Source organism: Sus scrofa, chromosome 12 (assembly GCF_000003025.6).
Source record: "Sus scrofa isolate TJ Tabasco breed Duroc chromosome 12, Sscrofa11.1, whole genome shotgun sequence".
NCBI lineage: Eukaryota > Metazoa > Chordata > Mammalia > Artiodactyla > Suidae > Sus > Sus scrofa.
Window position 1 is genome coordinate 19949451 of NC_010454.4, and position 27873 is coordinate 19977323.

Here is a 27873-nt window from a genome sequence, read left to right on the forward strand (position 1 = left end):
GAGAGTCTAACAGGAGGCTTTGGTAAGGGGCACACCTTGGGGAATAGATACTCTGGCCTCCCTGTCCCCTCTCATCTCTTGCTTGTGCTTCCCACCAGCAAAACCCAAGTGCAGGCCCAGGAAAAGGAAGCCTGATGTTGTCTGTCCAGGGCCCCCTTCAGAGTCCAGAGTGGGAGGCAGAGGGCAGAGAGAGCCTCTGGAGGGGCAAACAGAAGTAGAGGGCGCAGATGGTAATTTAAACCTTGGATGGACAGGAGAACAAAAGAGGCCTGAGACAGAGCCTTGGGTCCTTGAGACATTGAAAGCTGGGGTGAAGGAGGATGAGCAAGCTGGCCAAGGAGGTACGATCACCAGGACTATCCTAGAGGCGAATCAAAGACTGAGACCAATGTCAGTGTTTTTTGTTGTTGTTGTTTTTGTTTGTTTGTTTTTTGCTTTTTAGGGCCAAACCCATGGCATATGGAAGTTCCCAGGCTAGGGGTCAAATTGGAGATACGGCTGCCGGCCTACACCACAGCCACAGCAATACCAGATCTGAGCCATATCTTCGACCTACACCACAGTTCATGGCAACGCCTGATCCCCAACCCACTGAGCGAGGCCAGGGATCGAACCTGCAACCTCATGGACACTAGTAGGATTTGTTTCCGCTGTGCCACAACGGGAAATTTGACCACTGTCAGTCTTTTTTTTTTTGGTTTAATTTTTTATTTTAAAAAATTCTTTGACTTTATTTTTATTTTTTATTTTATGATTTTTATTTTTTCCATTATAGTTGATTTACAGTGTTCTGTCAATTTCATTGTCAGTGTTTGCAGAAATAATTACCCCCACACAGAGGCATAATTTTCTTGCTTTTTACCTATTTTTTTCCTTTTTTCTCTTTTTAGCCCCACCTGTGGCATATGGAAGTTCTGGGGCTAAGAGTTTAATCGGAGCTGCCGCTGCCAGCCTGTGCCACAGCCACAGCAACTCAGGATCTGAGTCGCATCGGTGACCTATGCCGAGGCTTGTGGCAACACCAGATCTTTAACCCACAGATTGAGGCCAGGGATCGAACCCACATCCTCACAGAGACAACATCGGGTCCTTAACCCACTGAGCCGCAATGGGAGCGCAGATGCAGGGAAAATGGAATTGCTTTTTGGGTTTCCCTCCAGACCACAACCAACCCCGTCTGCGGCAAGAATCCCCGCTATCTCACCAGCGCTAGTGCCCCCACCTCCCTGCACTATTACCTGGTGCTTCTTCTGGACCATCTGGCAGACTGCCTAGGTCTGAATTCTAGCTAGCTGCAGGACCTGGCTCAAATTACTTAACTTCCCAGCTTACCCATCTGGAAAATGGGAATGGTAATAGTTGTGAGAATTAATTCAGGTATCCTAGGTGAAGTACCAGGGACATAGTAAATGCTCAAAACCATGCAGATGCTCAGTAAATACTTGTTAAATGAATAAATTACTTCAGTTGAAAAAACTATTAAATTAAGGGGAGTTCCCGTCGTGGCGCAGTGGTTAACGAATCCGACTAGGAACCATGAGGTTGCGGGTTCGGTCCCTGCCCTTGCTCAGTGGGTTAACGATCCGGCGTTGCCGTGAGCTGTGGTGTAGGTTGCAGACGCGGCTCGGATCCCGCGTTGCTGTGGCTCTGGCGTAGGCCGGTGGCTACAGCTCCGATTCGACCCCTAGCCTGGGAACCTCCATATGCCGCAGGAGCGGCCCAAGAAATAGCAACAACAACAACAACAACAACAAAAAGACAAAAGACAAAAAAAAAAAAAAAAAAAAAAAAAAAAAACTATTAAATTAAGGAGTTCCCTGTGGCACAGTGGGTTAAGGATCCGGTACCATCATGGCAGAAAGCTGGATAGCTGCTATGGCACGGGTTTGATCCCTGGCCCAGGAGCTTCTGTGTGCTGTTGCCGGGGCCAAAAAAAAAGATAAGATTCTACTTACCTATGTGGTAACCATAAGAAATTTTATGAAAAAATAATTGAAAATCTTTAGGGCTTAAAATTTCTATTACTGTAATAAATAAGTGTATTAGCTTTAATAGTAACCTAATGTTATATTAATTGAATAATCAACTTGCTGGCTTTCAAAGAAAGAAGAAAGTGTTGGTACAGAAACACTCAGAGCACTGAAAAAAAACTTGGGCTTGGAGTTCCCATTGTGGCCCAGTGGTAACGAACTCAACTGGTATCCATGAGTAGGCAGGTTTGATCCCTGGCCTTGCTCTGTGGGTCGAGGACCTGGCGTTGCTGTGAACTGTGGTGTAGGTTGCAGACATGGCTCGGATCTGGTGTTGCTGTGGCTGCGGCATAGGCCAGCAGCTACGGCTCCGATTGGACTCCTGGCCAGGGAACCTCCATATACTGCAGGTGTCCCCTAAAAGAAAAAACAAAAAAACCCGAAAAAGCTTGGGTTCACCAATATCCAAGGAGTCAAGTTCTGGAACTTTCCCCCGCAGGGATGGGGCACAGCTAGGCATGTGGACAAGGATAAGGCAGGGCAGGAATTCCCTGGTGTCTCAGTGGGTTAAGGATTCTGTGTTGTTCACTGCCATGGCCCAGGTCACTACTATGGCGTGGACTTGATCTCTGGCCCTGGAAATTCTGCATGCCATGGGCAGGGCCAAAAATAAACAAATATAAAGGGATAAGGCAGGGCAAGTGGGCTTCAGTGAGCAAGGAAAGGTCATTTGACCCAGAGTATTGCAAGGTATTGAAACAGAAAATATTTAGTTTGCCTTCGTTTATTTTTTTATTTTATTTATTTATTTATTTTTGTCTTTTTGCCATTTCTTGGGCCACTCCTGCGGCATATGGAGGTTCCCAGGCTAGGGGTTGAATCAGAGCTGTAGCCGCAGGCCTACACCAGAGCCACAGCAACATGGGATCCGAGCCACATCTGCAACCTACACCACAGCTCAGGGCAACGCTAGATACTTAACCCACTGAGCAAGGCCAGGGATCAAACCTGCAACCTCATGGTTACTATTTGGATTCGTTAACCACTGAGCCACGACGGGAACTCCTGCCTTAGTTTATTTTTAATTATTTGTTTTTCTTAAACTGAAGTTCTTTTGGATTAAAAAGGAACACCTGTGACTGTGCTTATGTAAGAGAATGTTCTTGTTCTTAGGAGGGAGATATGTGAAGTACTTAGAAGTAAAGGAGTCCTGATGTCTGCAAATTACCTTTAAATGAGTGATCAAAAATAACATGTAGGAAGTTCCCATTGTGGCTCAGTGGTAACGAGTCCGACTAGTATCCATGAGGTTGTGGGTTCAATCCCTGACCTCGCTCAATGAGTTAAAGGATCCGGTGTTGCCATGAGGGGTGGTGTAGATCTCAGACACGGCTCAGATCCCTTGTTGCTGTGGCGGTGGTGTAGGCCAGCAGCTGTTGCTCCGATTTGACCCCTAGCCTAGGAACTTCCATATGCTTCAGGTGCAGCCCTAAAAAGCAAAAAAAAAAAAAAAATTATATCTATATGTATATAAAGTGAGGCAAATAAGACAAAATGAATAGTTGATGATTTAGACGGAGGGCATATGGAAGTTCATTGCACTTTACTTTTTATTTAAAGTTTTTTCAAAATAAAGAGTAGGGGAAAAAAACAGTAATAACTGCTTAGTATAGAACAACTGAGAAAAAATAGAAACATGGAACGAAAAAAAATACCCATGATCCCACCACTAAAGATAGTCAGTGTTGACATTTTGGGGTATTTCCTCTCATTTTTTCTTAGGCATTTAAAAATCATATTTGCTATTACTATATATACACACAGACACACTGATAGTTTAAATGAGATGTTTGAATAACACATTCTTTCAATTTAGATGAGTAGACGGGAAACACATAAACATTCATAAGTTTTTAAAAGAACCTAAAATTGGATAGTCCAGTGCATCATTTAACCATGTACCAGTCCTTTAACCATGTAATACTCATTTTTCTTTTTTCTCTCTTTCTCTTTTTTTTCTTTCTTTCTTTCTTTCTTTTTTTTTTTTTTTTTTTTGTCGCTTTGCCTTTTCTAGGCCACTCTGGTGGCATATGGAAGTTCCCAGGCTAGGGGTCTAATCAGAGCTGCAGACGCTAGCCTACGCCACAGCCACACCAACTGGGGATCTAAGCTGCATCTGCGACCCACACCACAGCTCACAGCAACGCTGGATCCATAACCCACTGAGCGAGTCCAGGGATCGAACCCGCAACCTCATGGTTCCTAGTCAGATCCGTTAACCACCGCGCCATGATGGGAACTCCTTTTTTCTTTTTTTGCTTTTTAGGGCCACACCCATGGCATATGGAAGTTCCCAGACTAGGCATCGAAGCAGAGCCGCAGCTGCCAGTCTACACCACAGCCACAGCAACTTGGGATCCAAGCTGCATCTGCAACCTACACCACAGCTCATGGCAACACTGGATTGCTGACCCACTGAGCGAGGCCAGGCATCCTCATGGATACCAGCCGGATTTGTTTCTGCTACGCCACGACGAGAACTCCAACCAGTCATTTTTCTATTGCAGGACCTGAGGCAGACTGGTGGGGAGGTCAGAGCTGAGGTGTGGTGGTCTGTTGCTTGGCTTCGAATCTGGCTCAGGCATTTCTTGCTCTCTGACCTGGAGGTCTTAGATTTCTGATTCTGCTTCCTCATCTGTAAAGTGGGGATAATAATGGGTGTTGGGAGAATGAAGCAAGTTGTAAGTGTAAAGTCTTCAGAAAAGTAGCAGGCACATCACCACCCCATCACCATCACGGTTATTAGCTCGAGGAAGCGGATGGTAAGCATGACTCAGTGGGTTAGTTTTGACTTTTTTTTTTTTTGGTCTTTTTGTTGTTGTTGCTATTTCTTGGGCCGCTCCCGCGGCATATGGAGGTTCCCAGGCTAGGGGTTGAATCGGAGCTATAGCCACCGGCCTACGCCAGAGCCACAGCAATGCGGGATCCGAGCCGCGTCTGCAACCTACACCACAGCTCACGGCAACGCCGGATCGTTAACCCACTGAGCAAGGGCAGGGACCGAACCCGCAACCTCATGGTTCCTAGTTGGATTCGTTAACCACTGCGCCACGACAGGAACTCCTGACTTTTTTTTTTTAGGGCTGCACTCGTGGCCTATAGACGTTCTCAGGCAAATTAGAGCTGTAGCTGCCAGCCTATGCCACAGCCACAGTGGTGTGGGATCCAAGCTGCATCTCTGACCTACACCACAGCTCACGGCAACGTGGGATCCTTGACCCACTGAGCAAGGCCAGGGGACAGGGATTGAACCCACGTCCTCATGGATAGCAGTCCTCATGGATACAGCATTCACGTTAGAAGTCACCTACAGATGGCGATCAATCTGAACCACAAAGGCGCGGAACCCGTTGATTTCTCTCTCTGCTGGTGCCATCACCCCAAAAGCAACAATGACAAGAAAACACCTTCTTTCTTTCTAGTTTCCACCTCTCTCTCTCCCACCCTCCTTACCAAGTCTTCCCGATCACTTGTCACTTGCCAGCCAGTCTGAAACTCTCTCCGTCTCAAATAGTGTCAGCTGACATTACTTTGCAGAACCTTGAGTGTCATTTTCTTTTTTATTTATTTATTTATTTTTGTTTTTTTTTTTTTTTGCCTTTTCTAGGGCTGCTCCTGGGGGATATGGAGATTCCCAGGCTAGGGGTAGAATCGGAGCTGTAGCCACCGGCCTACGCCAGAGCCACAGCAACACCAGATCTGAGCCGTGTCTGTGACCTACACCACAGCTCACGGCAACACCGGATCGTTAACCCACTGAGCAAGGGCAGGGATCGAACCTGCAACCTCATGGTTCCTAGTCAGATTCGTCAACCACTGCACCACGATGGGAACTCCGTGTCATTTTCTATTCAGGTTGGAATAGAGCTGTTTCACTCCAGTGCTTGTGGAGCAGCATTCTATGAAGTTAGCCTTCCAGAGCTCTTCTCGGAGTGCAGAAAAAGTGCATCCGTCCTTATTTTTGTTTTGTTTTGAAAATTTCTAACTCCCTCCCCTAATGAAGCTTATGGAAGAATAAGAGAAGATAAAAGGTCATTTATGGTATATCGTGGGAAACCCAGTTAAAACATTTGAAATGACCCAATAGACCACAGTCTGCCTAGAGAAAATTCTGGCAGTGGGTACCAAGAACTATGAAACTTCTCAAACCTTTGACCCAGGAATACCAGTTTTGGGAATATACCCCAAGGAAATAACCCAAAAGGGAAAAAATGTAATTTGTGCAAGGATGTTCATGGGCTGCTATTTATAAGAGTGAAGAACTGGAAACACTCCAAATGCCATATAAGGGAACGGCTCGGCAAATTATGGTATAGTGACACGGAAACACCCGTGAGTGATTTTCAAGAATAGGAATGTAGACGCTGCTGGCTCTAGGGAATGTGTAGATTAATTTATTTAAGTGACAAAGAATACCGAATGGAAAGTTTACGGCTATGTAAAATGCGTGGTGCAAAAACGTTTGGAAGTGAATTTTTTTTTTTTCTTTTTTATGCTTTTTAGGGCCGTAGCCCCAGCATGCGGAGGTTCCCAGGCTAGGGGCTGAATCAGAGCTGCAGCTGCAAGATTACGCCACAGCCACAGCCACACCGGATCTCAGCCGAGTCTTTGACCTACACCACAGCTCAGGACAACGCCGGATCCTTAACCCACTGAGCAAGGCCAAGGAATGAACCCTGTCCTCATGGAGACTAGCCGGGTTCGTTTCTGCCGCGCCACAACGGGAACTCCTGGAAGTGAATTCTGAGGAACAGGAAATGCGCTTCAGAGTTGAGTTTACTACGTCTGCTGTAAAGTTGCCTGTGCCTTGCTATAAAGTTGTAATTACTGGAAAGTTGTAAACTGCTGTGAAGTTGCAAACATCTCTTGCAGTACCTTCCAGAGCCTGACCAATTTGACAGCTCTTTGAGCAGAGAAAACAGATAAGTGTGACGTAAATCAACCAGTGGGTTTTATTTTGCAGCAAACCCTCTTCATAGTTATGTGCCAAGGCCTGGGAAAATATGACCTCTGGCATCAGAAGTCTTTGCTCTAGAATCGAGAGTCACCACAAGTTGCAGAAAAGACATGCTAGGGATTAAAACCCATTTGGAATTAGTCCACTGACCCCTGGCAGATCAATCCTTAGATCTTGCTTAGGGCTCACCAATAATCAGCCAAGTGGTGGGAACCTAATTTTTTAATAAGGAGAGAGGAGGAAATTCAATTTCAGAGGCTAGAATGAATCAGAGATGCCAAAGAAACATTGACCAAAAGTAATACCGACTCTTCAATTACTATTACAGAGTCAGGCTTACAGTAGACTCACACTCCTTTTTTTTAAAGAAAAAAAAACACCCAAAAAACAGAAAAACAAAACGAGGAATACTAGGGTTCAGAATGGGAAACTGGACAGTCATATCAGGAAACTAAGAGGACATTAAATCAAGGAGCTGTAAAAGGAGTTCCCATGGGGCTCAGTGGGTTTGATCCCTCTCCTAGGAACTTCCACACGCTATGGGCATGGCCAAGGAGGAGGTGGATACATACTTGTGTCAAGTTCAGGTGTATATAGAGGTTTTTTTGTTTGTTTGCTTGTTTGTTTTTTTTGCTGCACCCATGCCATGTGGAATTTCCCGGAGCCACAGCAGTAATCTGAGCCATACCAGTAACAATGCAAAGTCCTTAATTACTAGGCCACCAGGGAACTCCTAGAGTATTTTTGAAATGATACATCTTGGATATGAGGTTTTTTGGTTGTTTTGGTGTTTGTGTTTATTTTTTGGCCACCCTGTGGGGCAGGTTGGAGTTGCTGGGCCAGGGATCAGATCTAAGCCACAGTTGCAACTTACGCCAAAGCTGTGGCAATGCTAGATCCTTTAACCCACTGTACAGGGCTGGGGATTGAACTTATATCCTGGCACTGCAGAGACATCTAAGATCCAGTTGTGCCACAGTGGGAAAGCCAAGATTTTTTATCTGTTTGTTTTTGTTTTTGCCACGTTGTACAGTGGCTTGATGTGGGATCTCAGTTCTGAGATGAGGGACTGAACCCAGGCCACAGAGGTAAGAGCACCAAATCCTATCCACTAGACCACTAGGGAACTCCCAAATATGAGTTAATTTTTTTTCTTTTTAGTTTCTACCTGCACTATACACACTTTATGAGTTAATTTTTAATGACTAGAAAGCAAGGAAACATGTTCATTGGAATGAACTGTTATTAGTTAAAGTTTATACATAATTTAAAGTCATTTTCCTAGTGAACCTTATGATCATCTGAAGGCTATTTGGCCTGGGATGGATTTTTTCCCTTTCTCCGTCTTAATTTGGGCAATAAGACAATCAAATTTGGATTTTTTTCATCAGGAACTAACAGAAATTAAAACAGCTTGTATCAACAGTATTGGACATTGAATTTTGCAGCAATGAGAATTATGTCATCTCCTCTGCCTTCTCTGAAGAAGTCAAGTCCAAGCTCAGGGAACTTAAGCACCAGTGTTAACGCCATGTGTCTTAACTACATTCTTTGTTTGTTCATCTAAGAATGTGTTTTGTTTTCCTCATTCCTCTTCCTGGTGATTTAACAGTGTTAAGTACATCCTGATCCTTTGGAGGGGGGACAGTTTGTCCACCAAATTCGTACAATTGGGGCTCCCTCCAGACCCCACTTTTCTTACTCTAATTCTCTGGCTCCCTCCAGACCCCACTTTTCTTACTCTAATTCTCTTACTCTAAAACTCTCAATCCGGCTACACAATTCATCCTGTGTTTAATGATGTCCACATCTGCGGACTCCTGGAAACACATTCAGCCTCAGGGTCTCTACAAGAGACTTGAAGTCAGAGTTCCCGTCATGGCGCAGTGGTTAAGGAATCCAACTAGGAACCATGAGGTTGTGGGATCGATCCCTGGCCTTGCTCAGGGTGTTAAGGATCCCGTGTTGCCGTGAGCTGTGGTGTAGGTCGCAGACGCGGCTCGGATCTGGCGTTGCTGTGGCTCTGGTGTAGACTGGCAGCTACGGCTCCGATTCAAGCCCTAGCCTGGGAACCTCCATATGCCACAGGAGCGGCCCTAGAAAAGGCAAAAAGACGAAAAAAAAAAAGGTGGGGGGGGATTTCCCGTCGTGGCGCAGTGGTTAACGAATCCGACTAGGAACCATGAGGTTGCGGGTTCGGTCCCTGCCCTTGCTCAGTGGGTTAACGATCCGGCGTTGCCGTGAGCTGTGGTGTAGGTTGCAGACGCGGCTTGGATCCCGAGTTGCTGTGGCCGTGGCGTAGGCCGGTGGCTACAGCTCCGACTGGACCCCTAGCCTGGGAACCTCCATATGCCGCGGGAGCGGCCCAAAGAAATAGCAAAAAGACAAATAAATAAATAAATAAATAAAATTAAATTAAAAAGGGGGGGGCTTGAAATCAAGAGTGGTTTTACTTACAGGAACCCCGATGCAATGACTCCTGTTACTTTCACAGGGTGACCTCGTTGGAGGGAAAGATTTTAGAATTTAGAATTTAGAAGAGTGATGATAAACCTCCCACCTCAGAGGGAACTGAAAGAGGGGTTTGCCTGGTCCACTAGAATGAGCACAGCAGTGCCCTGATGCAGAGTTGGCAGACATTCGCTGGAGGAAAGTTCTTCCAGGTCAACTGTGATCGAGCCTCCTTTTCTCCAGTTTGTTACAGGGTTTCTCAATCCTGGTGCTGCTAACATTTGCAACAGAATAATTCTTTGTTGAGGGTGGGGAGGAGAGCTGTGCAGTGTAGGATTTTAGCAGCCTGTGTGGCTTCTACTTGCTAGATGCCAGTAGCACCTCCTCTAGTTATGACAAAGTCTCTAGGTGTCACCACAGGTCACCTAGGAGGCAAAATCCCACTGAGTTGATTAGATATTTTGCGTGGATTGACCCCTGTCTCTGAAGACAATGGAACATCCCAACTTCTTCGACTCTGCCCTGGGCTTTTCAGCTGGATCAGCCCAAAATCAAGCTTGAGAGAAAACATCTTTGCATTCTTGACTCTTCCTCTCACCAAGCTCTTCTCCAGCATTTTCTTACTCTTTTTCAAATTCCTTTCCCCCAGTTAATCTTCTTCCTCAAGGGCTGAATATTCTAGGCATCCCCAAAGAAAACCTCTAACTAGTTGGAGATTTGAGCTTTCAAGTGAAAAAGACCAAAGTGGGCAGAATCCTCCCCAGGGATTTTATTTTTCCTGAAATGGGTTGAGTTCAGCTCCCCGCCCCCCAACTTGAAGTATTAACTCACTGGTCTGACAGTCATTCTGTTTGGGGTCACTTGCACTTTGGAAGTTGTTAGAAGCGTATCATGCCGCTGTCATGGAGCTTTGTAGGTAGGAAACGAGAAAGGGCAGAGTTCTGGAGATAACAGTTTTGCAGCCACTTGTAAGGAGGGAGTCTGCTGACGAAGCTGGGGGAGCCAGATCAAAGCCTGGAGCTGCTGTATCAGCTTTTCTTGTATGAGTTCTGATAGCTGTCGGGAGTGAGGGCCTCACCTAAGGCTTCCAGAGCAAAAGAGCCTTTTGGAGGCTCTGGGGCAGTGGCCATGGGGGTCTCACGGCAGTCTGCAGGGAGGCATGATGCCATTGAAATTCCACTGCAATCATCGTATAGAGGACAAAAATGGACGGATAAGGAGGGGCATTGACAAAGACACGGCCAAAATAAAGGAAAATGGTTTATGCCGCTTGGACTATCAAGTCAATTAAACCAAATCACACTTGTCCAAAGGCTCACTTGAGTTTGTTACTAGGCTGGATCAAATGGGGACCAGTGGCAGTATGGCCAATGGGCTGGGGTTGAAGGAGATTAGAGTAAAAGACAGAGGTGAAGAGATGAAATTCTGATGGCATGCCTTGGTCAAGGAGTCCAAAACAGTCCACCATGGAGGAGAAGGAGTTAGGTCTTCATTCTTTTTGCCCTAGAGAGAAGCAGTGCAGCTCATAAAAGATTGGAATCCTCGGAGTTCCTGTTGTGACTCAGTGCTAACAAACCAGACTAGAATCCATGAGGACAAGGGTTTGATCCCTGGCCTTGCTCGGTGGGTTAAGGATCAGGCGTTGCTGTGAGCTATGGTGTAGGTCACAGACATGACTCCCATCTGGCGTTGCTGTGGCTGTGGTGTGGGCTGGCAGCTGTAGCTCTGATTGGACCCCTAGGCTGGGAACTTCTATATGCCACAGGTATGGCCCTAAAAAGGCCAAAAAAATAAAAAAATAAAAAAAATTTGGAATCCACAGTTGTGTGATGGCACAGAATGTGAGAAGTCTGACCAGCCTTCAAATGTTGAAGTGCTATTGAGCTGATCGGAAGGCAATGACCATGGAATGCAAAGATCAAAAGAAGAAATCCAGAAGACAGCCTAAAAGAAAGCATTGAAATTTGCTGACTGGAAAACTACTCTCATGCTAAAAAAAAAAAACCCCAAAAGCCCATAAAAACATCAAGTTGTTTCTTGTTGTAGTTACACTCCTGCCCTGGAAAGATTTATGAAAGCAAAGGGAGAAAGGAACACATAATATAATTAGGAACAGGCTACCTTCAACACAGTTATTCTAGCTGTGGCTTAATTTGCTTAACAGACTCTGGTCCTTGTTCAAATAAGCTGGCTGTACTATTTATTCCCTTATGTCTTTCACTTCTGTTTCAATAGCTGATGACCCCGCTGCTCAGGTAAATGCAGGAATCAGGCAAAAGGGAGATTGTTCTCTGCTAAGAATCAGGAGACCTGAGGACAGGTTACTCATGTGACTTAAAAGAGTTATTTTACCTTTTTAGGCCTTCATTTCTATGAAATGAAATGAAGGCCATATCTATGAAATGAAAAAAATTTTTTTGAATAGAATTAATAGTGAGCCAGTTGAAAAAATTAGGGCCAATTCAGGAAAAATGAAAATATTAAAAACTTTTTTTTTCTTTTTAAGAAGACAGCAAATAAGAGGCAGTTGTTTGTGTTTTGTTTTGGTTTTTTTCTTTTTATAGCCACACCTGAGGCATATGGAAGTTCCCAGGCTAGGGGTCTAATTGGAGCTTTGGCTGCTGGCAGGCCAAAGCCACAGCCACAGCAACCCAGGATCTGAGCCATGTCTGTGACCTATACACAACTCATGGCTGTGAGTTCTTTAACCCACTGAGTTAGGGGATCTTTAACCCACTGAGCAAGGCCAGGGATCGAACCCACAACCTCATGGTTCCTAGTTGGATTCATTAACCACTGAGCCACAATGGGAACTCCCGTTATACCATTTCTAGTCAATTCTTTCCTTAATAACTTTATCAGAAGGCTATGTGGCCAGAGTGTTTTCCATTCTCAAGAGGCCTTTAAAAAACTCTTGTATGCAAATGATATTTTGCTAATTTATTTATACATATATAGGCCTTCAAGGTATGTGTCTTAGTCTGGCAGTTACTACAGAGTAAAATCAATAAACATTACTGATTCAGCAGCTAAAGTAATGATTTTCAGAAAACAGCTCAGCAAACTTTGCAGGTTACAAACAACGAGTCAGTTGATCAGGACTGGAGCTTCAAATATCCAGGTATGTCTTCAAATGAAATGCTCTTGGACCATGTATTGGAACAATAAAGCCATTGCCAACAAAAGTAGATGGAATCCACAGACATTTCATCATGTTAATCTGATCACCTGATTAATCTTGCTTTGAAACTTTTCCAAAGCAAAGAATCAGACAAAGTTTTCATATAGGTATGATCCTAGGAAATCAAAAGAGATGGCAAAATCAGAAATACTGCAAAATTTTTCCTTCCTAAGCCTTTGGGAAAACAGTCTGGTAGTTCCTTAAAAGGCAAAACATAGAGTTACCATTTGACTCAGAAGTTCCACTCCTAGGGAAATACCCAAGAGAAATGAAATCATGCATCCACATATAAACTTGTACACAAATGTTCATAGGTTCATAGTGGTTTTATTCATAAAAGCCAAAAAGTGGAAATAATCCAGATTTTCATCAACAAATGAATGGATAAACAAATTTATCCATACAGTGGAATATTGTTTGACCATTAGAAGAAATGCAGTACTAACCCATGTTACAGCATAGGTGAACCTTGAAAATATGTAAGTAAAAGAAGGCAGACACAAAAGGTCCCATGTTGTATGATTCCATTTATATGAAATGTCTAGAACAGGAGATCTATGAGATAGAGTAGATTAGTGGTTGCCAAGGGCTGGGTGGGTTGGGGTGAAATGGAGTTTGACTTCTAATGGGTATGGGGTTTCATTATGGAGTGACAGAAAATGTTCTAAAATCTATTTGTGTGGCGTTCCCTGGTGGCTCAGTGGGTTATGAATCTGGTGGTGTCACTGCTATGGCAGGGGTTTGACCCCTGGCACAGAAACTTCTGTATGCTGTGGTCACAGCTAAAAATAATTGATTTGAGGAGATGGTTGTACCATTCTCCAAATATGCTGCAAACCATTGAATTGCTCTTTTTTTTTTCTAATATGGAAGTTCCAGGCCAGATCGAATCTGCACCACAGCAATGACCCAAGCCATAGCAGTGACAGCACCAGATCCTGAACTGGCTAAGCTACCAGGGAATTCCAGAAGTTGCACTTTCTAAACGGTGTCTGTCTAGGGCAATAATACAACCATATAGTGTGTGTGTGTGTGTGTGTGTGTGTGTGTGTGTGTGTGTGTGTGTGTAGCATCCCCAAGGTATCTCGTCAAATCAGATTGACTGCTAAACCAATCTATTAAACTGTGCTGTAATATAACGTGGTCCTTAGTTTAAAACTGTCATTGATCATTTAAATTTATTTCTATCCTGAGGATTCACAAGTCCTTTCTTTCTTTCCTTCTTCCTTCCTTCCTTTCTTTCTTTCTTTGTCTGTCTTTTTAGGGCTGCACCTTCAGCATGTGGAAGTTCCTAGGCTAGGGGTCAAATCAGAGCTGTAGCCGCTGGCCTACACCACAGCCACAGCAATTCGGGATCCGAGCCGCATCTGTGACCTACGGCATAGCTCACAGCAATGCCGGATCCTTAACTCACTGAGCGAGGCCAGTGATCGAACCCACATCCTCTTGGATACTAGTCGGGTTCATTTCTGCTGAGCCACAAGGGGAACTCCACAGGTCATTTCTACGGCAAACATAAACCTGTACGTGGGGAGCAGATCTGTAAGGAGAAGGAGGAGGAGAAGCTCCCTTGAGAACCTTCAGACTTTCTTTAACTGTAGCCCAAAGCCTTGCTGACAACAGGTTACTGGATTCCATAGTCTGCCAGTCCTGCTCTGCCACTATGACTTACATTCCCGGATTGCTTAGTTTGGTAGCGACTCTGCCTATCTGCCCTCAAGTTGCAGTTTGACCCCATAGAGCAACTCATGCTCCCGGTGGTCTGCCAACTAATGTTCAATCTTGGCCAACGATATTGTTCCTACGTTGATATGCTCGCCTCTACCTGCGTCCCCTGTGGACACTTTATAAGTCTCCCCAGCCCTACTGGGATTTCTGGCCAGCCCAAGACAAAACACCTCCCTTCTCCAAAAAAAAACCTAAGTACACAGAAACCAAATTATTTGTTTAGGGAAATAGAGAAAGAGCTAGAAATTTAGCTGAGCCAGAATTAGAACCTTCAGATCACACTACATCTAAAATATAGTAATCAACAAGACTTCATTCTTAAGTAAAATGTTATTTTAATAAAATACTGCACGTATATATTTTTCTTTGCAAAGATGTTATGACCAGGCTGGTTGGTGTGAATATACGTTGAGCTATATAACTAGTAGCAAAAACAAGGACTCTCAAATAAATAGGCTTCAATATTTTTTTTTTTTTAGGACATATTCTGCAAATGAATTGAGACTGGACAACAGGCAAGGAGGAGGCATTGGCTTTTCCTCCAAGAATGTTCTTGATCGGCTTGGGACAGAGAAAGGGGTCATATCTGCCCTCTGGGAATCAAAAGTAACATTGGAGTGACCTTCTGGAGAGAAGAATCCTGCCCTGTCCTTGCCATTTTGCCCAAGATTTCAGAGCTTAACAGAAACATACAAAAGCACCACTTACAGAGTCGCCTTTAGGCATCTGAGGATCCAGCAGGGTGGGTGTGAAATCAGTGGAAAATTCTGGGGAAAGCAGAGCGAGGCTAAGGAGGAAGATCTCGTGTTATGGAGGAGAAGCTGACTTTGCCTGAATGTCCTGACCTAGTATCTGGGTTACTGCAGCCATTTGGAAATCCTAGTAAATACAAGGATTATGGGTATATAATAGGAAAATACAAGAAGCAGAGTTACCTCATTAACCATCTTTTTTTTGGGGGGGGTGTCTTTTTAGGGCCAGATCCACGGCCTATGGAAGTCCCCAGGCTAGGGGTCGAATTGGAGCCACAGTTTCCTGCCTTGTCTGTAACCTACTCCTCAGCTTGACTCATCACTGGATCCTTAACCCACAGATAGAGGCCAGGAATCTTCTTGGATACTAGTTGTGTTCTTAACCTGCTGAACCACAATGAGAACTCCCTAAACACAGGTTTTTTTTTTTCTTTTTGCTTTTTAGGGCTGCACCCGCCACATATGGAAGTTTCCAGGCTAGGGGTCAAATGGGAGATGCAGATGCTGGCCTACACCACAGCCACAGCCATGCCAAGATCTGAGCCACGTCCGTGACCTACACCACAGCTCATAGCAATGCTGGATCCTTAACCCACTGAGCAAGGCCAGGGATCGAACCCAAAACTTCATGGTTACTAGTCGGATTCGTTTCTGTTGGGCCACAACAGGAACTCTCCCACCCCCTCCAACCACTTATTTTTCCTGCCCATACCCTCGTCACATATAAGTTCCAGGGCCTTTTGCAGCCTATACCACAGCTGGTGTCATGCCTGGCAACACCCAGAGACAAGGTGTATTACTAACCCACTGCAGTATAGTGGGAACTCCATATTAATAGTACTTTAAATTGGTCCCCCCCAATTAAGAGTCCTTTACCTAAAGATTCTACTGTAATTGAAGCCATTCAGATATTGTTTGACATAGAATTTGCATGGTATACAAGATATTAAACAATCCTATCAAAACTACTGCTCCTTGCGCCTTTTTTGGGTAAGGATGAGAATGAGTAGAAAATTCAGTTGTGATCCCCAGTCTGGGATTAGGAGCTGGCCCTACCAAGGAATCTTGCTTTTGTATATTTAACAGAAGAATAAGTAAATATTTAGTGGGGGGAAGGAATCCAGAATGTCCCAGCTTCTAATAAGGCTTTCTCAAGAAGCCTCATTAACATTTCAAAAAACTGTCACCCAGTACAATCAGAATGGCAAAGGAGGAAGGAGTTCTGAGCTGATTCTAGCACCTCTGGCCTCAAAACGGGCTGGCAGAAAAGCCTAGAAGCCACCCTCTATCCTTGGCACAGTCATCGTCTTTCAATACTGAGGACGCCACATCTGTCTACAAAGTCTTCTTGTCGGGCTGGCCCAGGGCCCGGGAGAGGCAGTAGGGGATGAGGCTGACAGATGCCAGGGGCACTGCCGCGCTCTTGCAGAAGGACAGGACGTAGAAGATCAGCTCGATTTGGGATGGGGGTTTCAAGGAGTCAAAGAAGTGCAGGAGGACGAGGGAGGCCACGATGCAGCTGAGGCGGAACGGGAACCACTTGCTGAGCTTGCCTTTGCAGCCCTGCCTGTACATGCTGGAGTTGAGAGCCAGACCCAGGCCGAAGAGGGTCCCCACGTTCTTGAGGAGGCTGGCAAAGGGCGTGGTGTCGATGTGGACCCATTCTGGCCGCTCACACCTTCGCTTGGCTTTCTCTAGGGTCCACGAGAGGTCAACGCCCAGCCCCTTTAGCAGCAGGTAAAATCCAATGGCAAAACTGAACAGGAAGAAGGTAATGAGAAAATACTTCTTGAGGCTGGCGTTGTAGATACTCTGAATGTGGCGGAAAGTCTCAGCAACTGCAATGCCTGTGTGGAAGAAAATGACTGTGAGAAGCGGGGAGGACTCTGGCCCTTCAGCTACAAGTGGGTTTGGAGTGATGGGTGACACACCATCTATCCCACCACTGGGGAGTTAAGTCACCAATTAGGGGGTCGCTTGGTTTATTCCCGTGTATGACTCCAGCCTGTCCTCATCCATAGATCCTTTCAGGTGGAAGAGTCATGCCACATACTTCCTCCTATCACAGGCAAATTTCCTGTTGGGGGATCCTCCTGTCTTACTTGAATCCCTCTTAGAGACGAAGAGCTCATTCCACTCAAGCAGTCCATTGCATCTTTACATGGATTTGATCATTAGAAAATTCTTCCTCGGAGTTCCCGTTGTGGCTCAGTGGCTAACGAATCCGACTAGGAACCATGAGGTTGCAGGTTCGATCCCTGGCCTTGCTCAGTGGGTTAAGGATCCGGCACTGCCGTGAGCTGTGGTGTAGGTTGCAGACGCGGCTCAGATCCCGCGTTGCTGTGGCTCTGGCGTATGCTGGCGGCTGCAGCTCCAATTCAACCCCTATCCTGGGAACCTCCATATGCCGCAGGAGCAGCCCAAGAAAATGGCAAAAATACTAAAAAAAAAAAAAAAAAGAAAGAAAATTCTTCCTTGTACTCAGCTAAAACCTATCTCCTTCTAATGATATTGATTGGTCTCAGTTGTTTCAGCGAAACTTAATAAGTCGTAGGAGTTCCTGTTGTGGCTCAGCAGAAATGAACCCAAATAGTATCCATGAGGATGGGGCCTCTTTCAGTGCGTTAAGGATCTGGCGTTGCCATGAGCTATGATGTAAGGTTGAAGACTCGGCCTGCATCCCAAGTTGCTGTCGCTAAGGTATAGTCTGGCAGCTGTAGCTCCAATTCCACCCCTAGCCTGGGAACTTCCACCTGTTGCAGGTGCGGCCCTAAAAAAGAAAAAAAAAAAAAAAAAAGAATAAGTCATAAACCTAGAGCATCTCTTAGCACATTCTTTTGTTTTTTTGTTTGTTTTTGTTTTTGGCTACACTCCCAGCTTATGGAAGTTCCAGGAATGGAATCTGAGCTGCAGCTGTGACCTATGCCACAGCTACGGCAACACTAGGGCCTTAACCCAATATGCCATAGTGGGAACTCCTCTGTTAACACATATCACACTTAAAAGAGACATATTCTTCTCTCTAACTTAAACATTCCCGCTTGTTTTGAGTATTATGAGCTTCCAGACTCTTGCTCAAACATGGAAGGCAGGACTAAATGCCGTGTTAATTTCCTGGTTACCACGAGGCCATCATTTCCCTTGTTCTCAACATGCTTTGTGAGTACTGCTCTGCTCTGCTCTTTCAGATCTCCAGGGGGAAAACCCTCCAATTTCCCTAAGGCTTTATATTCCAGTGCTTCCCACAAAGTCATGAAATTCTTTCTTACACTTAACCTAAGTCTTTTCTGCCCTTTATTAACTGGATCTAAGAAAACAAAATATTCAAAACTCAGAACCTATAATAAAGACCAGCTGTGGGTTTCTATTAGGTTTGCAAATGAGTTTATTTAAAGAAAGAGCTTTTTCCAAGGACATTTTGTCAATTTGTTACCTTTGGTAGGTTTTCTTTAAATGAGCGGCCACTTTCAATTGAAGATCAGTAAGAAATAAAGAATGTAAAAACCTCGGAGATTTCAAGCGAATTCAACTGGGTAAGTTAATTTGATGTATTGCCACTTCTCTGGAACATACTCAATTGCATAGATCTGGGCACTCCTACAGAAATGAGTCATTGCAAATCACCCACCCTTGACTTTCAACCTACTAAAATGCTAACAGCATTGATTATACACAGAACGTAGCCGGAGTGCTGGGGATTTTGTCCTGATTCGGGAGGAAAGGGATAGGTGGGGGTTGGAGGGAGGGTGCCAGAGCAGCTGGTACCTGACAAGACTCCAGCAACAACTTGATGGGGGAAATGAGCAGCAAGGTAGATTCGTGACAGACAGACGTTCAGCTGCACAGTCCAGAATCCCAACCACAAAATGACATTCAAGCACCTGCAGCGGAAGAGGCAGCCATAATAGAACCCAGATATAAATCCTTCGGCAAAGAGAACAGTCTTGGCCGGAATGTTAGAACCTGACAAACTCAAATGCCATCAGTGGAATTTTTGTAAACTGAGGCTTGTATGCAAAAACTCAAAGATACCTGTGGCAGGTGGTGAACCCCTGTGTATGTGAATCTTTTTTTTTTTTTTTTTTTTTCTTTTTATGGCTGCACCTGCAGCATATGGAAGTTCCTAGGCTAGGGGTAGAATTGAAGCTGCAGCTGCTGGCCAACACCATAGCCACAGCAAAGCCAGATCCGAGCTACATCTGCAACCCACACTGCAGCTTTTGGCAACACCAGATCCTTAACCCACTGAGCAAGGCCAGGGATCGATCCTGCATCCTCATGGACACTATGTCAGTTCTTAACCGTCTGAGCAACAACGGGAACTCCTGTGTATATGAATTTTAACCTCTGTATTTTATGTTTCATAATTAGGGATTTACACACCCAGAATTCCCTGTAGTAAGAACGTCTTCTGCTTCTTTGTTTCTTTTAACCCAGATGGGCCAACTCAATGGTTAGTAGAGAAATGGGTTTTTACTTAAAGCCTGCTTTTGACCTTGCTAGCTGATCTTGAGAAACCCCTTTGCCATGTTCACCTTTATTTCTTCATCTATAAAATTAGGTGTTGCACCCGTGGGTCCCTTCCAGCCCTAACATTCTGTGACTCTCATGTTCACCAGCAGCAGAAATGCCACAGCTCTCATTAGCACCAATCCAAGGTATGGCAGGGGCTGGGGGCATGTGAGGAGAAGCACGTGGTGTGTCATCTACAGAGAGAGCCGGCTCCTGCCCTCCACCACCCACAACCCAGAGCTGAGTTCTCACCGAAAGCCGTAGGTTGGCTTTTTCTTTCCCCGAATGATAGAGAGGGCGGATGTGACCATCACATAGTATACACCTGCTGTGCCCATGGCATGGCCAGAGGGACTCCCTGAAGGACAGAAAAGAGATGAATGAAGGAACCAAAGGTGAAAATTCTCCATCTGGGAGATTGCTGGGGGCACCATCCATCCATCCATCCATCCCACCATTCATTCATTTATACATTTAGTCATTTATTTAACAAATATCTATTGAGCTCCTACTACATGCCCAGCACTGTGCTAGGCCCTTGAGGGCACAGAGGTAGGCAAAGTCAGAGAAGCCCCCAACTCTTGGAGTTATACATAGCCTAGAGATCACACCAAGAATCAGCAGGTTGGATATATAATTGCAAACCCATCTGCCCTTCCTTACCTCTCTTCCACTCTCTCTTTGCTCACTCTGCTCCGGCCATGCTGGCCTCATTGCTCTCTCTCTCTCTTTTTTTTTTTTTTTGGCCACACTCTTGTATGAGGAAGTTCCCAGGCCAGGGACTGAACCCGTGCTGCCACTGCGGCAATACCAGGTCCTTAATCCGTTCTGCCACACGGGAACTTCCATCGCTGCTCTCCTCTAAACACACTGCCACCTCAGGGTCTTTGTGATGTTGCTCTCTCTAGCCAGACACTTCTTCCTCCAGAAATGTATTGGCTAACGCTCTTGCCTCTTTCAAGTTTTCGATCAAATCTCGCCTTCTCAGCAAGTCCTGCCTTGAGCACCCTGTTTAATACTGCAAACAATTCCCATTCCGGATGCCTCTTCCCTGAGAGAGAGGGTCCTGAGATGTGCTGCCCAGATCCCTTCTGGACTGAAGAGCTGATTTTCCCTTTTTTCTGGTCGAGAGTGTGGCTGCAGACAGCCCTCAGCCCTCAGACTTCTCTGGGCATTGTCAAGCCATTTATCTTTCTCTCTCTTTCTCTCTTGATTTTTTTTTGGGGGGGAGGGGAGGGCACAGATGCCACACATGGAAGTTCTCAGGCTAGGGGTTGAATCAGAGCTGCAGCTGCCGGCCTACGTCACAGCCATAGCAACTCCAGATCCAAGCCACATCTGCAACCTACACCACAGCTCCCGGCAATGCCAGATCCTCAACCCACTGAGTGAGGCCAGGGATTGAACCCACATCCTCATAGATACTAATCAGGTTCGTTACCACTGAGCCACAGTGGGAACTCCTGAAGGGTCATCTTGATCAGGGCTACCTTCTCCTGTGGGGAGCCCGCACCCAATCGCTGGTCTCTATTGGGGCATAAAGCCCTGGTCCCCTTGAGTCAATTCAGAACTCCTGTAGAGTCGGCTGAGACCGAATCACAACTAGGCTTCTTCTGCCCAGGTGGCTTTGGTCCCTTCCTTCTACAAATCCTGCTCCCAAGAGTAGCTTTCCTCCTGCCTAATATTCTCTACCTGAGTCTGCTTTCCAGGGAACCCACAGGTAAAGCCTTGCTTTTCTTTTCTCCTCCTCTATTTCCTCCTCTTTCTTTTTCCTCTAATAGCCTATATATTTTACTTGTGTATTATGATTTGATATCTCTGTCTCTGTCTCCTCTCTCTCACACACACACCCCATTCAAATTTAAACTCCGCGAGGGAAGGGAGCTTTTTCCATTTTATTTACCGAGGTATTTCACTGCCTAGGACAGAGCCTGGCACAGAGTAGATACTCAATAAATAACATCTGGGAGTTCCCGTTGCGGCTCAGTGGTTAACGAATCCAACTAGGAACTGTGAGGTTCCCTACCCTTGCTCAGTGGGTTAAGGATCCAGCGTTGCCGTGAGCTGTGGTGTAGGTCGCAGATGCAGCTCGGATCTCGAGTTGCTGTGGCTCTGCCGTAGGCCAGAGGCTATAGCTCTGATTTGACCCCTAGCCTAAGAACCTCCATGTGCCATGGGTGCAGCCCTAGAAAAGACAAAAAAAGACCAAAAAAAGAAAAAAAGAAAAAATAAATAAATAACATCTGAACGAATGGATATGCTCTGAAGTGAACCTAGGGTTTGTGAGAACAACAAAGTTCCACGCCCTAGTCTGGGGGTCAAAGGTAGGGTCCCTGAGGAAGGGACACTAGTACAGAGACCTAAGGGTGAGCGAAGGGATTGAATATTCCTTTCCCTCCTGAACAATGAAATCTGTCATTTGACTGAACAGTGCCTGTTTGGGTATAACTAGTAACATCCAGGCAGGGTGTGGGGTCGGATGGTCAGCTTGGGAGGACATACGTCCCAAGGAAGCCTCTGGGAAGGATGGCTGGGGACTCAGGCCTCTGCCGAGTGCCCTGCCCTGGACCAAGGGTCTCAGCACAGTTACTCTCATGAGCCCTTTGCCTGTGAGGGAGCTCTTCCCTCTCTGGACGAGCAATTTCTGCTCGGGAAACATCAGGCTGATTTCCAAAGTGGCAGTTGTACCTAGGCTATTCAGAAAGGCCTCGCAGATGTGAATTCCAATGGAGGGGTCCCACCCCAAGACCATGGCCAGAGCTTGAAGGAGTGGCTCTGCTTGTGTCCCCTTCAAGACAACTTCGCCCACAATGAACGTTACTGGGTGTCCACAATGAGCAAGGTCCCCCCCGCCCCCAGCTTCTGTCTCTACAAGGACTGGGCTTCTCACCTGGGCCAGTCTCACAGGTGACTGGGAACTGCTTTATCAGTGGCACCGAGGTGTTGCTGTAGTAGTCAGTGTCCAGGACCCACCAGTAGGGGCGCTGTCCAAAGAGAATCCTGCAAAAAAGCAGAACCAGGGTCTGGAGTTACTGAAGAAGCCCTTTTGTTCCACGCGAGGCTTCCAGAAGAGAAAGTGGCTGGAGGAGAAGGTCCTTATGATTCTACACAGAAAACTGGTAGCCTGGCTGCCTCCAAGAAGGGGAACTGGACAGCTGGGAAGAGGTGGGCAAGGGAGATTTTTTATATAACTTTTGAATTTTGCAACGATTTGAAGGTGTTATTTAGTCAAACATAAATAAATAAATCCAGGAGTTCCCACTGTGGCGCAGTGGAAACCAATCCGACGAGTATCCATGAGGATGGGGGTTCGATCCCTGGCTTCGCTCGGTGGGTTAAGGATCTGGCGTTGCCCTGAGCTGTGGTGCAGGTAGCAGATATGGCTCAGATCCTGTGTTGCTGTGGCTGTGGTGTAGACCAGCAGCTATAGCTCCGATTCAACCCCTAGCTTGGGAACTTCCATATGCCACAAGTGCAGCCCTCAAAAGAAGACAAAAATAAATAAATACATAAATAAAATAATTTTTTTTTGTGTGTGTGTCTTTTTGCCTTTTTCTACGGCCACTTCCTGTGGCATATGGAGGTTCCCAGGCTAGGGGTCTAATTGGAGCTGTAGCCGCCGGCCTACGCTCGGGGCAACGCCAGATCCTTAACCCACTGAGCGAGGCCAGGGATCGAACCTGCAACTTCATGGTTCCTAGTCGGGTTTGTTAACAACTGCGCCATGACAGGACTCCTAATTTTTTTTTAAAGTATGGTTTTCATTGTGGAAACAGGTGTGAAAGTTTGGTTGGGAGGCCTCCTCTGTCCTGCGGTGGTGGGACAGTGATTTCTCACTTAAATGAGGGGCGGCCACTAACTCTGAGCTCTACTAACTTCGAGAAAATACATGGTTCTTTAACTGAGAACAAATGTTTGGAATAACCCTTTATCTTTTTATTTTTTAATTTTTTTTTCCCTTTTCACAGCCACACCTGTGGCATACAGAAGGAAGTTCCCAGGCTAGGGGTTGAATGGGACCTGAAGCTGCAGGCCTACAGCACAGACATGGCTGTGCAGGATCCAGGCCGCATCTTCGACCTACACAGCAGCCTGCAGTAACACTGGATCTTTAACCCACTGAGTGATGCCAGGGATTGAACCCAAAACCTCATGGAGACTATGTTGGTCTCTTAAACTGCAGAGCCACAGTGGGAACTCCCTATCTTTTAATTTTTTTATTTTAAAAATTTATTTTATTTTATTTTTTTGTCTTTTCAGAGTTGCACCCGTGGCACATGGAGGTTCCTGCTGGCCTACGCCACAGCTACAGCAGTGCAGGATCCGAGCCTCGCCTGCGACCTACACCACAGCTCACAGCAACACTGGATCCTTAACCCACTGAGCAAGGCCAGGGGTCAAACCTGCGTCCTCACGGATGCTAGTCAGATTCGTTAACCTGAGCCGAGACAGGAACGCCCCCTCTTTTTATTTTTTAAGATCATGTTCTTGGAATTCCCGTCATGGGGCAGCAGAAATGAATTCAACTAGGAACCACGAGGTTTCGGGTTCGATCCCTGGCCTCACTCAGGGGGTTAAGGATCCGGCGTTGCCATGAGCTGTAGGTCACAGGCGTGGCTGGGATCCTGCGCTGCTATGGCTGGGGCTATGGCCTGCAGCTGTAGCTCTGATTCGACTCCTAGCCTGGAAACCTCCATATGCTGTGAGTACAGCCCTAAAAAAAAAAAAAGTAAAAGATCATGCTTTTGAACACGGGAAGTTACAGACAAATCTCGGGTTTTTCAATAGAAGTTTCAGGATCCCGTCAATATGCTTTGGGCTTCTGAGCCCAATAACAATGTTTTCTTTCCTACTCTAAAGGACTTTTCTTATTTACGGCCAAAGAAAATTAGAGCTAGAAGAGACCTTAAGAATCACCCGACAGTGAACGAAGATAATTTCAGGGATGGGAAAGGTCTTAGAGGGCAGCTGGTCCAACCTTTTCATTTTCTAGATGAAGAAATAGAGGCCAAACCAGTAATATGCTAGAGTCAGCCGGTCCTGGCTAACAATTGTCAAATACGCAGGGTTTTTGCAAGCCAGACCCATCGGTAGCTTGGAAAAAGTCACAATGAGGTAATACACACAGTAGAAACTGGTAAATACTAAAATCAGGGCTTTTTACCCTGAAGAGCTGGTTTATCGGCAAGGAATAAAACATAATTCCTTTTTTTTTTTTTTTTTTTTTTTTTTTTTTGCTTTTCTTTTCACACCTGCACTTATGGAAGTTCCTGGGCTAGGGGTCAAATCAGAGCTGCAGCTGTGGCCTACACCACAGCCACAGCAACACTGGCTCCAAGTTGCCTCTTCAACCTACACTGCAGCTTGTGGCAACACTGCAGCTGTGGCAATGCCGGATCCTTAACCCACTGAGCAAGGCCACGATCAAACCTTCATCCTCATAGACACTGTGTCAGGTTCTCCACCCACTGAACCACAACAGAGACTCCTAAAACATAATTCATTTTTTTTTTTTTGTCTTTTTGTCTTTTGTCTTTTGTTGTTGCTATTTCTTGGGCCGCTCCCGCGGCATATGGAGGATCCCAGGCTAGGGGTTGAATCGGAGCTGTAGCCACCGGCCTACACCAGAGCCACAGCAACGCGGGATCCGAGCCGCGTCTGCAACCTACACCACAGCTCACGGCAACGCCGGATCGTTAACCCACTGAGCAAGGGCAGGGACCGAGCCCGCAACCTCATGGTTCCTAGTCGGATTCGTTAACCACTGCGCCACGACGGGAACTCCCTAAAACATAATTCTTAAGAGCCTTGCCCCTGAAGCCAGCCTGCCTGGGCTCAAATCTTGCCTCTGACACTTACTACTTATGTTTTTCTAGTTGTTTAACTCAATTCCTTAGTCTCTTCATCTATGACATAGTAGGAACTACCCTAGGGAAAAGTACTTAGCACATGGCCAGGCACATACTAAATGTTCAATAAATATTAATAATTATAATAATGGTTAAGGTGCCAGAGATAATCTACGTTTACAGATTATAAAACAGAAACTCAGAGTTTTGCTATGAGCTCCCTAGGACATACAGCTGGTAGGTGTCTGAACAAGGGCCACCTCCGGATTATTTCTAAATACCCCACCCTACAGATTTTTAAATTGCGGCATGTTTCCTTTTTTCACACCTCACCCCTCTTCTTTCATACATGTGTCTTTATGTCTCCTATGCTGCAAAGTAGTGAAACTGTTGCTTTGGTTATAACCTATAATTCACTAGGTCCAGCTGACCGTCCATCCAGATGAAACGGCCTTTCCTGTATCTTCAGCTCACTGATAAGGTTTTCTGTCTTCCCTCTTTAGGCAGATGATCCGAAGTCGAGGGGAGTAACCTGCGGCTTCCTGAAGAGCACAGAGAAGGCAACTTCCGGTGGACGGACATTTCCAGAGAGAATGCCGGCCTCCTTCCTTGCCAGTCTCCTCTTTGTCTGGCTCTTACTCACCACTTAAAGACGAGGTTGAGCCAGTCTCCAATCACAGCTACCCAGAGGAGTTTGATGCCCACAGCTTCTTGAAGATGGAACCAGATGGGGAAGAGGACATAAAAGGCATTTCTGAGGTCCGCGATCACAGATACCAAGATGAACCAATCCTGGGAGTCCTGGTAATTCACCTGGAGGTAGCGCGTTGATTGGATCCCAAAGTTATGGAGAAGGTTCATTCCCTCCTCCATCCTCACTCGCTGGCCCCGCAGGAAGCCTTCGGCTGCGCCCTCTCAGTTATTTCAGACTTGGCACTGATTGCTCTGCTATCAGCCTGCGCCTTGCCTCTGTTTTATACACCCTGTATCCAATCTGTAGGTCAACCCAGCCCTGATCTTTGGACTCAAAAACCACTTTTGTCTAAAATCTATTGATCAAAGGTGCATCACCAGGAGGTTGATGCAAACATGTTCAGCATGATTTACGTAAAATAGAAAAACATGCACACAAAAACAGCCTGATCAGCCATGGACTGGCACAGCCAATTATTAACTTTGGCATTGCTGCTTGACAGTGCAAGGGGCTGCCCTTCTGGCTCTGAAACCTGGCCAGAACATAGGACAGAGTCTAAATCCACGCTGGTTCTTGCGAAGATACCTGATTTCCTAAGTCTGCAACTTCACTTATTTGGGGACAAAGAAAAGTCTCTGAGCTCTAGCTATTCAACTGGTAAATCATTAATTTGAAAATGTTGGAGTTCCTGTTGTGGCTCAGTGGTAACAAATCTGACTAGTATCTATGAGGATGGGGGTTCCATCCCTGGCCTCATTCATGGGGTTAAGGAGCTGGTTTTGCTGTGAGCTATGGTGTAGGTTGCAGACTTGGCTCAGATCTGGTGTTTCTGTGGCTGTGGTGTAGGCCAGCTGGTATAGCTCCGCTTCGACCTCTAGCCTGGGAATTTCCATATGCCGCAGGTGCGGCCCTAAGAAGACTAAAATAAAATAAAATATTGTAAGCTCTCTTGTACTGGGAACTATCATCTTGCTGGGCCTTTATTATTATTATTTTTTCTTTTTCTACTGCACCTGCAGCATATGGAATTACTTGGGCCAGGGATGGAATCTGAGTCACAGCTGCAACCTAAGCCACAGCCACGGCAACACCAGATCCTTAACCCACTGCACTAGGCTGGGGATTGAACCCACGCACCACAGAGACAATGCTGGATCCTAACGCACTGTGCTAAAGCAGGAACTACTTGTTGGGGCTTTCTTAATTGAATTAGGGTCTGGGAAATGTCTCTGATTTGGGGATCAAATCCTCTTCCCAATATTGACTCCATATCTCTTAGGGCCAGACAATAATCATTGCTGAATGCACTGGTTAATTGTTTAATGTCCTTAAGTGTAAGCAATAAAGTAAATGTATGTTCATGAAAAACGATATGATGAATATATGGTTTTAAATAAAAACACCAGTAAACTGGGGACTCTGGAAAGGGCTTCTCTATTTATTTATTTATTTTTTTGTCTTTTGTCCTTTTAGGGCCGCACCTGCGGCATATGGAGATTCCCAGGCTAGGGGTCTAATCGGAGCTGTAGCCACCAGCCTACACCAGAGCCACAGCAATGCCAGATCCAAGCCACGTCTGCAACCTAAACCACAGCTCATGGCAATGCCGAATCCTTAACCCACTGAGCAAGGCCAGGGATCGAACCCACAACCTTATGGTTCCTAGTCAGATTCGTTTCTGCTGCACCACGACGGGAACTCTGGGCTTCTGTATTGTGA

At 45.8% G+C, this 27873-nt stretch overlaps 1 protein-coding gene across 1 annotated transcript; it reads right to left on the bottom strand.

The window, feature by feature from the left end:
* Nucleotides 16435–26333, bottom strand: G6PC (glucose-6-phosphatase, catalytic subunit). Its single transcript, NM_001113445.1, is given in 5 exon segments — nucleotides 16435–16946; nucleotides 18865–18980; nucleotides 19864–19969; nucleotides 22502–22611; nucleotides 26104–26333. Coding segments are annotated over 5 exon segments (1074 nt in total).